General features: G+C 42.3%; 1 protein-coding gene and 1 long non-coding RNA gene across 4 annotated transcripts; one reads left to right on the plus strand and one right to left on the minus strand.

Annotated features, from left to right (window-relative positions):
* Positions 1-354: 354 nt before the first annotated feature.
* Positions 355-14,046, minus strand: LOC141914132 (uncharacterized). Of its 2 annotated transcripts, XR_012620728.1 has the most exons (5): positions 13,972-14,046; positions 2,244-2,384; positions 1,642-1,772; positions 1,306-1,467; positions 355-901 (listed from the first exon to the last, which is right to left on the minus strand). It is a non-coding gene; the product is annotated as an uncharacterized LOC141914132 (long non-coding RNA). The 2 variants fall into 2 exon arrangements; XR_012620727.1 differs by having other exon boundaries at positions 355-1,467.
* LOC141913975 (ras-related protein Rab-3-like) lies at positions 8,944-13,783 on the plus strand. 2 transcript variants are annotated; one of them, XM_074805206.1, is made up of 7 exons: positions 8,944-9,119; positions 9,792-9,852; positions 10,346-10,406; positions 10,618-10,695; positions 11,194-11,283; positions 11,851-11,967; positions 12,126-13,783. In XM_074805206.1, exons 1-7 carry the CDS (start codon positions 8,978-8,980, stop codon positions 12,204-12,206), a joined length of 630 nt encoding a protein of 209 aa, XP_074661307.1. In that variant the 5' UTR covers positions 8,944-8,977; the 3' UTR covers positions 12,207-13,783. The 2 variants fall into 2 exon arrangements, with proteins under 2 accessions (XP_074661307.1, XP_074661308.1); XM_074805207.1 differs by having other exon boundaries at positions 11,851-12,022; positions 12,126-12,178.
* Positions 14,047-14,251: the final 205 nt, after the last annotated feature.

Genomic DNA, 14,251 nt, shown 5'->3' on the forward strand with positions numbered 1-14,251 from the left:
AAGTCAAATTCAACATTTTATTGAATCGTCAGTAACCAAAAATAAAATTTTGGGGTTTGAACCACCAACCATTCGGCTAGCAGCCCAGCACCCTACCAACTACGCTATAGCGGCACACATGCAGCCAACAGGGGAACTCCTATTTATCCATTGCTTAAGCATATTTTGGTAAAAAAAAATGGTGCCATCTACCGGGCGAGACAGGAACTAGTTCCTATCTCAACCCGGTAGATGGCAAGTAATTTAATGAGTGGAGAGAGAGACAAGTGTGGAAAGAGAGAGAGGTAAGTGAAAGGAGAGAGAGAGGTAAGTGAAAGGAGAGAGAGAGAGAGAGAGAGAGAGAAAAGTGAGAGGAGAGACAGAGACAAAGGCAAGTGTGGAGAGAGAGACAAGTGTGGAGAGAGGAAGATAGAGCGAGAGAGGGAGACAAAAGAGGCAAGTGAGGGGAGAGAGTCAACTGACCCCTGCTGGCTTAGAAATAGATATTCACCCGACTGTTCGACTTTTCCTCTTGTTACTTCGAGCTTGGAAACCAATGACGTTATCCATGAGTGTTTTTAGGGTATAGTTCATTACATGAATCAATCCTGCTATAGGTAAACGTATCGCGCACCGCATTTAAGTCCACGTTAAAGAGCTGGATCCTCGAAAACGTTTCTTTCGTGAATTTCATTAACACTACGTTTAAAACGTAAAAGATCAATGAAATTGGAAGATTCGATGTATCACGAGCCGCGTAAGTCCACGTTGAACGAGGCGAATCTTCTCCACTTTAATACCTCTCGAATTTTAACTCGATTTTCGCTGTCCTTTTTCCGAAACTGTTAAAGTTCTGTCGGTGACATGTGGTCTGTAGAACAACCGATTGTTTCCCACGTCCAGGATGTCGAAAATCATTCGACTGAAATCAAAAAAAGGAAACGAACAAAGAAGACTTCATGTTTTTGGCAAATGAAACTCATTAGACTCGGGGCCCATTTACGGTTCAGTGCGTATTCATTGGATTGGTTCTGAATCCAGGACTGTGAAACCTGGCCCAGGCTTGCAATGAAAGTGAGCGACAACGCCTGAAATAGGATTCAACTCAACACGAAAATAGCCAAAAATAGCAAGTTCCGCGAGTATAATTTAGACTCGAGTCCCAATTTCTCCAGAGAGGCGCAGTGGTTTGAATACCTAGGCGCTCGATGATTTGGGTTCGAGTCCCAATTATATCAGTGGTGCAGTGGTTTCGGTTCGTTTCAGTAATATACTCTTAAGATAATGGTATTATCAATATCTAACCAATTCGAAATTTATACTCACCGAGGTGTGTGGAGCTTCATATATAGTTTTGTCCTTGAAAAGATGCGACATTCAATCTACCTTCAGAGGTCCAAGTTGGTTTAAGTAGCACCATAATGAAGTTCTGATGAAGCAAGAATGGTTTGGATTCGTAGGTTTAACAGCGCATGTCCCGACGCGCATCTGAAAAAGCAACCGTTACGATTTTACAACGTTCAAATCGACTCAACAACTAGATGCCATTTCATTTCAAATAGAAATGTTTATCCGAGTGTGCAGCCTGTTTTATAAATAAGATAAGAGCTTATAAATTTGACCTAACTTAAGTTTAATTTATTGGTTAAAAAGTCTACTCACCATAACATATGGTTAACTTCACGGCTTATTGTGGAAGGTCTGGAGGCTACTGACGATTATTTAGTTTAGTCAGCACGCATTGGCAGCAGTGATAAAGTCCAGATGAGGGAATGTGGCCAAAGATTTATCACCTGAAAAAGAAATACGATGAAAACATTTTAATTCACCGATCTCAATGACCACAACTCACTAGAACTGGGTCAATTCAATTCATTTGAACAACCAGAAAATAATTTGTGATGTCCAGAACAGGACATAATATAAACCGGTTTTGTGACAATGCTTTCGATCAGAGTGAGTGACATCAGGTCGCCACCTCACTGACAATACTTGTCCGACCCTAAAAGCGTTGTAAACTAAAATTTTACAATCTAAATCCGTCTGTGAGTTTATCGGTCCCGATCTAATGATAAGTTCTTATGGGTCCGAAGTAGAACCATATTAGATTACGAAGAATGGCGTCGGAGACTACATCCGAAATTTTTTTAAATTTCGATTGTCAAACTCAACTTCTACTTACTGGTCCCATTTTAATTGACGATTGAATTTAGAATTAGATATCATGATTTACGTGGGAAAAAATTGATGAATAAACAACTTACTGTTTAAGAACTCGAAGCGCCGTCCGTCCGATCCGATCCCGAACCAGTCATCATCGTGCTCAATATAGGACATTTGCATTGAATTTGTTATCCGTACTGTGCTGCTACCTTCATTTCCAATTTCCAAATATTTGCCTTTCTCTACAAAATAACGATCGACAACATTAGAAATTTGTTTTTTATCCGTGAAAATTTTGTGTTTCAAAATTTCAATGATACAGTAACGCACGCTCGATCAGATCACATGACTGGCTCGATGGACAAAATGGCGGCGCTCATGGTTTAGTAGAAATTATCGTATAAACAGGATTCGAACCTAACGTCCCCAGCAACGAATTACAGATTAAGTGCGTCACTATCCACGAACAAGACTTCCGGCTAATCAATTTATTGAATTGGAAAAAAATTGTGACTGTGAATTAGTGGTGAGCCGCGTTATTATGGTGTGTCATTTTTCTTAATCTTAGCTCGTCAAATTGATAACAATTTTCATGTCTTAATGTTCTAAAAAAAATCTCAAGATTACAATCTCAATTCAATGTCTGATATGCGGGGGCGGGTGTGCTTTAAATGAATTTGGCGCACCAACAACAAACAAGAAATCGATCTGGGACACAACGGATGAGAAGTGGCAGTCACAAAATTAAAAACTATTCACGATCTGTATTGTGGTGGTGAATGACGACGGTAAGGCCTAATTTAGAATAGGTCTAGATAAGGCAAAACTTTGGCTATTTGTCGACAGCGTCGTAGCCAGCAAGAGCCAGATGATGCGAAGCCCCACCCCCCCCCCCTCTCCCCAGGCGGATTTGGTCCTCGTGAAGAAATGTTTTTAGATATGAAGCGCTTGAGATGCAATTCCGGTCATTTGAAACGCTGCACTTGCACTGAATGCATTCTAATGAATTTTCTTAGTCAAACGGATATCTGGATCTTGCGGTTGCACCTCCTTCATACAATAACCTTAGTGTCTGATGTAACACAGAGCAACGTAAAGATCACTGTTGAGACAGCTGTTTGTTACCAGGACTGGGTAAACCCACTGGATATGGAGCTGATACAGTCACAAGGATTCTCCACGACGAGTACTGTCTCTGATGGATGCCTCCCTGACCAGTACAGAGTCTGATGGATGCCTCCCTGACCAGTACAGAGTCTGATGGATGCCTCCCTGACCAGTACAGTCTCTGATGGATGCCTCCCTGACCAGTACAGAGTCTGAAGGATGCCTCCCTAACCTAGTACAGTCTCTGATGAATGTCTCCCTAACCTAGTACAGTCTCTGATGGATGCCTCCCTAACCAGTACAGTCTCTGATGGATGCCTCCCTAACCTAGTACAGTCTCTGATGGATGCCTCCCTAACCTAGTACAGTCTGATGGATGCCTCCCCTACCAGTACAGTCTCTGATGGATGCCTCCCTAACCTAGTACTGTCTTTGATGGATGCCTCCCTAACCAGTACAGTCTCTGATGGATGCCTCCCTTACCAGTACAGTCTGATGGATGCCTCCCTAACCAGTACAGTCTGATGGATGCCTCCCTTACCAGTACTTTCTGATGAATGCCTCCCTAACCAGTACAGTCTGAAGGATGCCTCCTTGGCCAATACAGAGTCTGCTGGTTGCCTCCTAACCAGTACAGTCTGATGGCCTCATATTCAGTCTGAAGGTTGTCTCCCTGACAAGTACAAAGTGTGATGGCCTCCTATTTAGTCTGAAGGATGTCTCCCTGACAAGTACAGAGTCTGATGGCCTCCTATTCAGTCTTAAGGATGTCTCCCTGACAAGTACAGAGTCTGATGGCCTCCTATTCAGTCTGAAGGATGTCTCCCTGACAAGTACAGTCTGAAGGAGGTCCCATAAAAAACAACGTAATCATGACAAAAATCTCCTGTTTTCCTGCCTATCAATATTCCTCCTCGAAGAGATCATTGAGATCTGCTATCTTCCACATATTGCAATACCAGTCTCCCCTTGCCTCCCAATAAAACCTTGTGACTTCTTGGATCATGATAGAAACCAATATTCCACTGAAAATAACTGGTTTCCAATTGAAACCTTATTGAAGAATGTAGGGGAAAGAGCTAGGAAATCCTTGACGAAAAGGGCAAACTTCCCATCACAACGGGAAGGCAGGGTCCAGACCCCACAACAGAGCCGTCGGAAAAAATTTTTCAGTGGCAAGGCTTATTTCTGAAGGGCGGTCTGGGGGCCCTCCGCTAGAAAAATTTTGAAAATTCAATCGCCGGAGATGCGTTTTGGGGCCATTTCACGGTCTCATTCACAGAAGCATGAGAAGTCGTGAGCCAACCACCTAGGACAGAGAACAACGAGCTGCTACGCGGTACAGCGTGCTTTTGAAAAAATTTTTGTTAAGCAAAAAAGTGGGGCGGGTTTGCCCGCTCCTGCCGCCCCTGTTCCGACGGGCCTGCACAAGACTACTCATTAGGAGGTCTCTTCCTTAGACAAAGCTTCGGAAAAGGAACTCATTTCTTAATCAAATTTCTCTTTTTCAGCACTGCCAGTAACAAACAACAATGCCTTCTACTAGAAAACAGATGTTGCCTAGCACTAATCGCTACTTGCTGGGAGCGTTGAACTACGCAGTTGGGGCCGGAGAGGTCGAGATGGCGCGTCGCATCATCTCAACCGGGATCGACATCAACGAAAAACTGAACCCTCGCAATTACGACCTCCTCTACGCGGCAACGTTGAGCAACAACGTCACGATTACAGGAATGATTCTGGAGGCGACCGATTCGTCCGCGTGGGACATCGAGGGTCAAATGGGCGTCGAGTACGTACAGGTGGCGTTAGCGAAAAACAACGAAGCGATGGTGAGATTGTTGTTGGAGCATCGAGCCGGGGCGTCGGTCGGAGTACCGTTCGCGTTCCGTCAGCAGGTCGTCTCCGAGAACGATCAACTCCGTTTACTCGAACTGATTCGCTCCGTCTCGACGACCAACGTCCGTTTACACGAATCGATAATAGGTAGCGCTAGTTACGGTAATTTACGCGTGTTCGAACGATTGTTGCACTGGGATCCGTTGACGACGCGTATATTCACGACAAGCACGATCGCAAAAGCGCTCGAAGGCGCCGCGTTCTTCGGACACGAAGACGTCGTCCGGAAGATCCTCGACTCGGAGGAGATGGCTCCGTTACTAACCGCCCAGCGTTTATCGGACGCTCTCGGCTGTTTGTGCGCCGATATTTTATCGCCCCGTCCTCAGCGTTACGCGCGTATCCTCGAGATGCTCGTCGAGAAAGGCGCGACGTCTCGTCAACTCAACAAATACCAATTGACGTGCGCTTTTGAAACGAAAGAAAACATGTTGAAATCGCGACTGGCGTTCGGACACGAGATGAAGAGCTGTAAGAACGTCGACGCGTTGGTGCATTTCGCCGCGCTAGGGAATAACGTCGCGGCGATTAAAACGCTGACGAAAACGTTCAAATGGGACGTGAACTTGTTGGCGCACGTGCCGTACGTGAACGTCGTGAATACGGCGAATACGGGCGTCAAAATGACGGCGCTGGCGATCGCAGCGCGTCACAATAGCGTCGACGCAGCCCGGTATTTGTTGGAACTCGGGGCGAAAGTCGACCATCGGTCGGACAAGGATAAACTAACGCCGTTACACCAAGCGAGTTTGAATCATAACTTCGAGATGATCGATATTCTGTTGAAAGCGGGCGCCGATGTCAAGCTAACCTGCGGCGGATGCTTGACCGCGTTACATCTGCTCGTATGGCACGAAGGTGACAATCCGGAATACGTCTTGAAACTCCTAAAGCGCGGCGCCAATCTCAAAGGCGTCGCCACTTCGCCGGTCGCCAAAGCTACGCTCGTCGGAACGCGTAGCAACAACGGAGAAAATGACGTCAGCGATAAAGAGAAGTTTTCGATTGTAACTCGTTGCTGTCGTAGCGGCGGACTCGAATCGTTGCGGGTATTGCTAAAACACGGAGCCGATGTCAACTCATACACGGCGTTGCTTGACGAGCCGCCGTTGACCAGCGCCTGCCGCGTGGACGATTGTCCCGTGTGGCCGCATTGCCCGCATCATAACATCGATCGCCAGAAGTCGATGATCGACGTGTTGCTTCCGGAAATCGACGAACAGAATAAATTCTTCCAGATACAACATGCTGTCGATTATTGCGTCGGGCGAAACTTCGAATTACTCGTGCATTTATTCACGCGCTGTGCCAACAACGATGACGGCGTGCTCCGACGATTCGTCATCGGGCAGCAGTCGTTTTTACGAACGTACGGCCCGCTCGACGTCGACAGCCCGGGTTCGTTGTCGACGCGTCAACTGATCGTCGTTTTGCAGACGATTATTCGACGGTTCGATCGTCGACGTTGGTTTTCGTGGAAGCCGTCGGATCTCGACGGTTTCTGGTACGATCACACGCCGTTCGTGGCGTTCGCGTTGCTCGGAGAATGCAGCGGACTTCCGAACGATATCGGCGATTACCTCGCCGCCCGAGCGTCCGCCGACGGTGACTTCGCGTTGGTTAATTTAGTCCGCTATTACGCCGGTCGTCTCGAGAACGATTTCAGCGCGCCGTACGATTTGACCGACGACGAAAAGAGGGCGCTTTCGTCGCCGTTGACGTTGAAAAATCTGGCACGACTTTGTATACGCGAGTCGATTGGACGGAAAACCTGCGATGTTAATGAAGGCGTCCGGAAGTTGAAGGATATCCCGCTGCCGAAGTGTCTTATAGACTTTTTGATCTTTAAAGTGGCATCACTTATTTAGTAGAATGAGGAATTCACAATGAGCCCAGTTACATAAACTCAAAGTTACCCCTATAACGGACTGAGTTAGCCACTACCTGCTTCAAAAGCACAGCGAGACCATGATGTCCCAAACATCAAAATGCTCCCAGAGATTATTTCGTCCCTTAATTTATGAAACTCGTTCATCTCACGAAGATACTTCAACGTATGGAGGGACCCCAGGGGCGTACTCTATTATGACCTCCGAAGTCTCCGTCCGAAATCTCCGGTTGGCTCCACACAAAATCCGAATCACACCACCTCGGCAGAAAGGAGGTTTCGGAGACTCCAAAAAGTCACGTGACCAATAAAAGAGTACGATTGGAGGCAAACGGATTCTCCGATCTGATAAAAGAGTTCGCCCCAGATGCATAAACCAGGGAGGTGGGAGTCACCTCCCTGCATAAACTCAAAGTGGGGATAATATCCCCAAAGACTGAGTTAGTCACTACTTGCCTGAAAAGCACAGCGAAACCATGTGTCCCAAACATCAAAATGCTCCCAGAGATTATTTCACCCCCACATCTATGAAACTCGTCAATCTTACTAAGAAACTTCAATGTCTTGATGGGGTATCTATTACCATTCTGACCCTAGATGCTTCTTCAACAAGCACTTCACGATAATGGTCTTTCCAGAGGACTGGACATAACCTCAGCCTGATGACATCCTGGTTAGTGTAGGTGTTCTGAGCCTTCTGATGAAACCGGCAGCCTATAGGGATTTATATTGAAAATATATCTCCCATTGGTCTGAATGATTGCCTTAAATTTACAAACGAATGATGTAAAATAAGATTGAACTACTTTAGAGATGCTCCTCAGATGGGAAAACCTAACCATTGTTTACAGAAATGTGCATGTTCTTAAACCGTTACTTTATCTTCTTCTAAACTCAATGTGCAGGAAGAAATGACAGACATCTGCAAAAACATTAAAAAAACATCGGAATCCGAGAGATGATTGAAGGTGATCATTTCCTTTAGTCATCAAGATATTATCTCATCGTCGTACTTAGAAGCCTTGATTGAGTGTATTCAAATTTCAGTCTTAGAGGGATTGTATTATGTCGTTGTTGTTGTTGTTTGTCAGCAGGGGCGGATCCAGGTTGCCTTCCATGCCTTCCGGAAGGCAGTCAAAATTTTTAGGTTCCCTCAAAAATCAAAGTAATAAATTTTTCTTTCAACTCTGAGAAAAAAATTGCGCCTGGCATGCTTTCAAAAACGAAGTGGTGGTTTTCCGATGGAATTCGGGCGTCGCCGCTGCGCGGCTCGCTGACTCAAGTGCAGACAATTTCTCATATGATTACAATAATATGCCCTATTAAATCTAGGAAGGCAATCGAGTTTGCCCTCTGGATCCGCCCCTGGTCAGCGAGTAAATATATCGTTAACTGTCCCATCGTTTCCTGAATAAACTTATCCTTATTATCTACGAGTCATATCTCTAATGTATCTATGCTAATCAGTACCGGTGTAAACGTATTAACAACATGATGTATTTATTTTCAAAGTATAATAAAATCTATGATTTTGTCTAACAAAAAGCACCGAGTTTAATTAAACCTCCTTTCAATTTATCGTGGCATCGGAAGGCATCGATAATTCATTAAACACAAGACTTGAAACAAATCACACCCAGTGAACTGATGATCCGATCAAAAGAAAAAATTCCTTACATCTCTACAAAAATTTGGTGTTTCAAAACATTAAAAATCGGCTCTTTTTACTGCTAAATTCGCGACAAAACCAACGCCTACAATGACCTAGTTATCAATACCTTCGCCCTTAATGTTTCGTAGTATTGAGCGCCTACAATCACATAAATAAGGATTCGAACCCACACCCGAGGACGTTTAAAAAACTACCACAATAGCAATCATTTTTTTATTTGCATACATGACGCGTGGATACCAGGCTGCCTTGCAACTAACCTCAACAAAATGTCAATACGAAGGGGTAGTCTAAAAGACTACGATTGCTCCTATAAAGTGTTAGTAATCGGGGATTTGAACGTTGGGAAGACTTGTTTTTTATACCGATATTGTGACGGTGTGTTTAAGAATCTGTATACATCGACCGTCGGTGAGTGACAGTGCCTAGTAGTAGCATCCATTAGCATATTGAATATGGTGCTCTGCTGTATCAGCTGCTTGCTTAGTAGTGGTGTCTGACACCAAAACTACACACTTGCCAGGACACGGTTGTAGTGGCAGGTCTACAAAAATACACAAAATCCTGAATCACAATACTTCAAAACACCAAATATCAGATATACTGTCGCAGGGTTTAGAATGATTGTCCTCCGAATTTGGCTTCCTTTTTTGGCTGTGAATCTTGATCTATACGATCCTATATTGATACCTTTTCCATTGCTGGAAAGCCCATGGTAGCTGAGTTGATTTGCATAATGCAACAGAGCTCATCGCACTCGAATAACAAACACAATCTAAGGGTTCACATAATATATTTTTTGTCCTACTTTGTGACGAGTCCCTTCTTGAAGGGATCTAGTTTACGACCTACTTCGCGCCTTATGAAATAGCAAGTGAACCTTGACATGGCAAGTGGAAATTAAAATGATCTACTTTTGTTGTGAAGGCATATTCACTGAAATTAAAGATAAATTCGTTCCTATCTAACGACTGACAACATTCATATTGGCCAAAAGACAAATGTGATCACCCTACTAGATTCTGCATCTGGCATCTAACATAACGATTAGCAATCTAGGATGTTTAAGATTTTCGTTTTCAGGTTTTGACTATAAAACTGTCTTCAAAACTGTCGATAACGTTAAAATCAAACTCCAAATATGGTAAGAGCACGTTACATTCTATACATTAGGGCATCCAATAACCGGTTTCTACAATATCTTTACAAACATTGTTTACTTTCAATTAGTCATGATTCTCAAAATACATAACGTTATAGCGTCTATAGAAAGTGAAACAGCCGACATCTTTGAAACAAGTGTTAGAAAAAATGGGACTGTGTCACGGCCATGGCACAAAATGGAGCGACCAAAAATAGAAGGCTTAAAAGAAACTTTATCTCCCGTTAAAGTGCCTTGATCTACACTGTCTTTCTTTCAAAAATCTATTGTATTTGATGTACGTGTATTGAATGAAGTTATCACTATATATCAGATAGCCGATACTGTACTTTTCTTTTTGCAAATTTCATGAAAGAATCAGTTCATCTGGATAGTTGGGCCACCGCCTAATGATTGTTTAGAATTGATTGGTCTGTTCCTTGGGTGTGAGGGCCAACAAGACAATAGTGCACCCGGTTTTATTTCTCCATTGCAGGGACACTGCCGGTCAAGAGAGATACAGGACGCTTACGTCAGCCTACTACCGTGGAGCTATGGTATTTTCCAAAATAACTCGAGCTTAAGATGAATATCTTCGTTGTTCACCTTCTCTAAGCTAATTTGGGTCACGATTGACGGAATAAGGGGGTTTTTGTCTCAACATTACTATCTAATGTTAAATATTCATAATGTCCTTTTTGAGAAACTAGACCCAGGCCGCGATTATCCTATATTTTTGGTTTAGGTGTATATAATGAATATTTGTAGGGTATAGTTTTGATGTATGACATCACACGAGTTGAAACGTTCAACAGTATCCCGAGTTGGTACGAGAACATCAGATCGGTAAGTTTGTGTCAAATAGCAGCATAAAACGAAAGGGGGATAATACCGCCGAAAAATCATCGAAGAATTCCAGAGAACATTGGCCCAAACTCGATATGCCAGTGAGATCGTCTCGACCAATGGAGGGAACGAAAGGGGCGAAATCGAAATAAGGGTAAAAATTATTGCACGATAGTTGAAGTTTGATATTTTGGGTGCGAGATCAAAGGAAGCGGGAAAGGTCAAACATTTATCCGAGACAAGGTTTGTGGGTTCTAGAGCCAAATCAACCTTGGATTTCGACACAAACATAGACAGCTTTTGAAGCAGTCAGTTTTTTACGCATCCTGCTGCTTTTGCAACACTGCATAGTCAAGACAGTTTTGGGGTCATCAGATATCAATTGGCAAAATTTTTTTGGATCGATTTTGAATAGTTGTCTTCTGTGTATCTTTGGTAGTTTACGTATATGACATTCTTGCTTCCATCGAATTCTCATTTTCTCTGTGCTCGCTGTAGATGTCGTCGGGAGAGGTTTCGGTGATACTGGTGGGAACGAAGTCGGATTGCGATTGGAAAAGAGAAGTCGACATCGGCAGAGCAAGAAAAGTATGATATATTAAAACGACTATTTGTATGAAATAACAACCGTTAAGATGACAACATCAAGGTTCCTTGTGCTACTCTTCACCAGCAAGAACAACATCTAGATAGACACCACAAAATAAATTCCCCGACAAAATTTCCTGATATCCCTGGGACCAGTTGCTGAAAAGTTGGTTAGAGTTAACCAGTGGATAGTTGACATAGTGACAATTAAAAGTTTATCGTAATATTGGTATTCGAGCGCAGGTTATCTTTAACCAACCTTTTAGCAAACTGGCCCACTCATTTGATGGTGACATCAATATATATGAATGCGGAAGGAGAGTGAATTTATGGTGGTCTGACATCTTAATCTCTAAATCAATAATAAATATGTTCATATCACAAGAAGATTTTATGGAGGCAGCCATCTTCTCTGGAAGTTACTTCATCGCCACATCGAGTTGATGGTGCTGCTGTGGATGATGGACGCACGAACGAACATTTCCAGAACCGTCGTCAAAATTAAGCTTCTCTTTTATCCATTCCTGCTGATAAAGTACATTTTTTGTCTTCTCTCCAATTTTCCAGTTGGCCGAAACGTTCGACATGGAATTTTTCGAAGTCAGCGCAAAATTGAACATCAATTTAGACGCCGTGTTCGACGAACTCGTTCGCAACATGTTGAAACATCGAAACCAGAGACGGGTACAAATAATGATGATTCAAATTTCGTAACGGTGTCATATCCATTTCTAAATCTGTAACCGTGTTTGCCTCTAATTTTGCCTCTAAAAACTTCGGATCAGGGTTTCATTTTTGTTAACATTATCGAGATTTTGAGATGTTGTCATATGATATTTCAGATGAGTTTTATCGGCGAGATGGGTAGTCCTCCAGTGGCACCGGAGTCGCAACAGAAATCCTCGTGGTGCAGTTGTGGGTAAGAGACTCTTCCAGACACGGCATTCGCTTCCCGCAACTACAGCAGTAACCATCGCCACGAGAACAATGACTGATAAACGATACATTCTTGAACAAATTCGATAATCAAACCCATCGCCGTTTCTGAGAGAAGATGAGATTTAGAAAAACTTTGAAATTTCATCATTATTATTCGTGGAATTATTCGTTACCACCTCATATGGCATTTTTTACACTAGCATATTCTCCGGTAAAGTATAGACTCCGCTCGAGTCGGATACGACCTACTCACGGATGACAGTTCAACGCTCATGTTTTTTAGAATATCTTTTGTTACACTATATATGAATGAAATACATAGCACCCAACTTGGATATCACCCCGTCGGACACATTTTATGGTCCCAAAAGATCCGACTCGCGAGCGGAGTCTTAACTGTCTTAGCGCGGTGTAATGATAAAACGACTTTTGTGACTGTGCAATTGTTTAGAACTTTTTTTGTGACTGGCGGTAATCACAACCTGTCGATGGTGTGACATTGTTAACTGACTGAGAAGTTTATTGAAATATTTCGGCAGTTTAGTCCTTTTACGAAGAGAGGTTAATTATATCCGCCAAAAATGAAGTCTATATCTTCATAAACTTTTTAGTCAATTTGCAATTGCGGGATTTTCACGTTTTTCTACTGCATCATGAATATTGCGATTTCAAATGATTCATCCTTCATGAAAACTTTCACACTGTAATTTTTTCTAGTAGACATGTATGCTTACTGGCATATTGAGAGGTTTCATTGGGGAATGGCCAGTATTTTTCCATCTCCCAAAAAGTACATTTCAATATTTCAATCAATAACACCTATGTGTTCATGAGATCGACTTCTTTTCTAAACTTTTCTCGACCTTTTAATGAATGGGGTAAATCTTTTTTCGTAGTATCTCAAACCTTTTTTTAAGTCTATCGTATTTTTTTAGAAATCCATATTTTTCTCAGACATGTTAGTGAGAAATACGAGTGAGTGAGCCCATATTTGAATTAGGACCAATCGTTGTTTTTATATTATGTTCATAGTGCTAGATAAACGTTCAAGTAAAGGTATGGGCTCTATTTTCTTTTAATTTTTGACATATCAACTTTTCTTATTTATACACGTTCATGCATATTGTCTAAACAAATAAATATAAAAAGGCAAATACCTGGTGGTACTGATAAGTCTTCAATCTCTATTATATCCAAAGCCTAACAACTGCATCCTAAAGAATCTTATTTTGTAAAAATTTTGCCCGTCACAACTTTATTATATTTGTCTAACTTATACTCCATATTTGAAATCAAATTAACGCGTTTGAAAGTTCGAACCTTTCCGAATTTAGGCGGATGCTACCATCACGGAAGCTTAAGCGAGTCTGTAGACTTTTCTTTATCTAAGCATTTTTTTCATGCGTATAAGGCCTATCAATTGGTGAAATGTATATATTTTTTTTTATATCTAGGACACGCCGTCTCCGCATCTTGCAACATTTTTGTTACTGGTATCATTATTTTAAATATCGTTATCAATATAATGAAAAATTACGTTATAATCTATGTATATAATAAAAACAGCTTTGAAAGAAAGTGACTATGATTTCGTTCATTACGTTTATGCCTGAATATTCTCCAATTCGAGGGAGGACAGTACAGTATCCGAGTATCCTAACCCGAAGCTCATCGGGATTAATGTAGGTATAACAGGTTTGTCAACATTGCCATATTAAACGTTTCAATATTAAACTAAAATGGACTTACTTTTTACAAAAACTTTTCCTGTTCTTCACCAGCTTTTCCAATTCAGTCCCTTTTTTCACCTTGTTCGTACTTTTTCAAAATTTGGTTCGACAGTTTTTGAGTGAACGTCGCGCGATATTGCAACACGCCGCCCATGTATTAGTATCTGCCGAGTATCCGCTTCCAAATTAAACCGAATTGAACGCATAAAATCAAACTCAAAGCAAGGCCTGTTCGAACACCGTTCGTTTAAATTCACATTCGGATATTTGACCATGTCCTCGACTCCAGTAAAAGTTAA

Source organism: Tubulanus polymorphus, chromosome 12 (assembly GCF_964204645.1).
Source record: "Tubulanus polymorphus chromosome 12, tnTubPoly1.2, whole genome shotgun sequence".
Taxonomy (NCBI): Eukaryota; Metazoa; Nemertea; class Palaeonemertea; order Tubulaniformes; family Tubulanidae; genus Tubulanus; species Tubulanus polymorphus.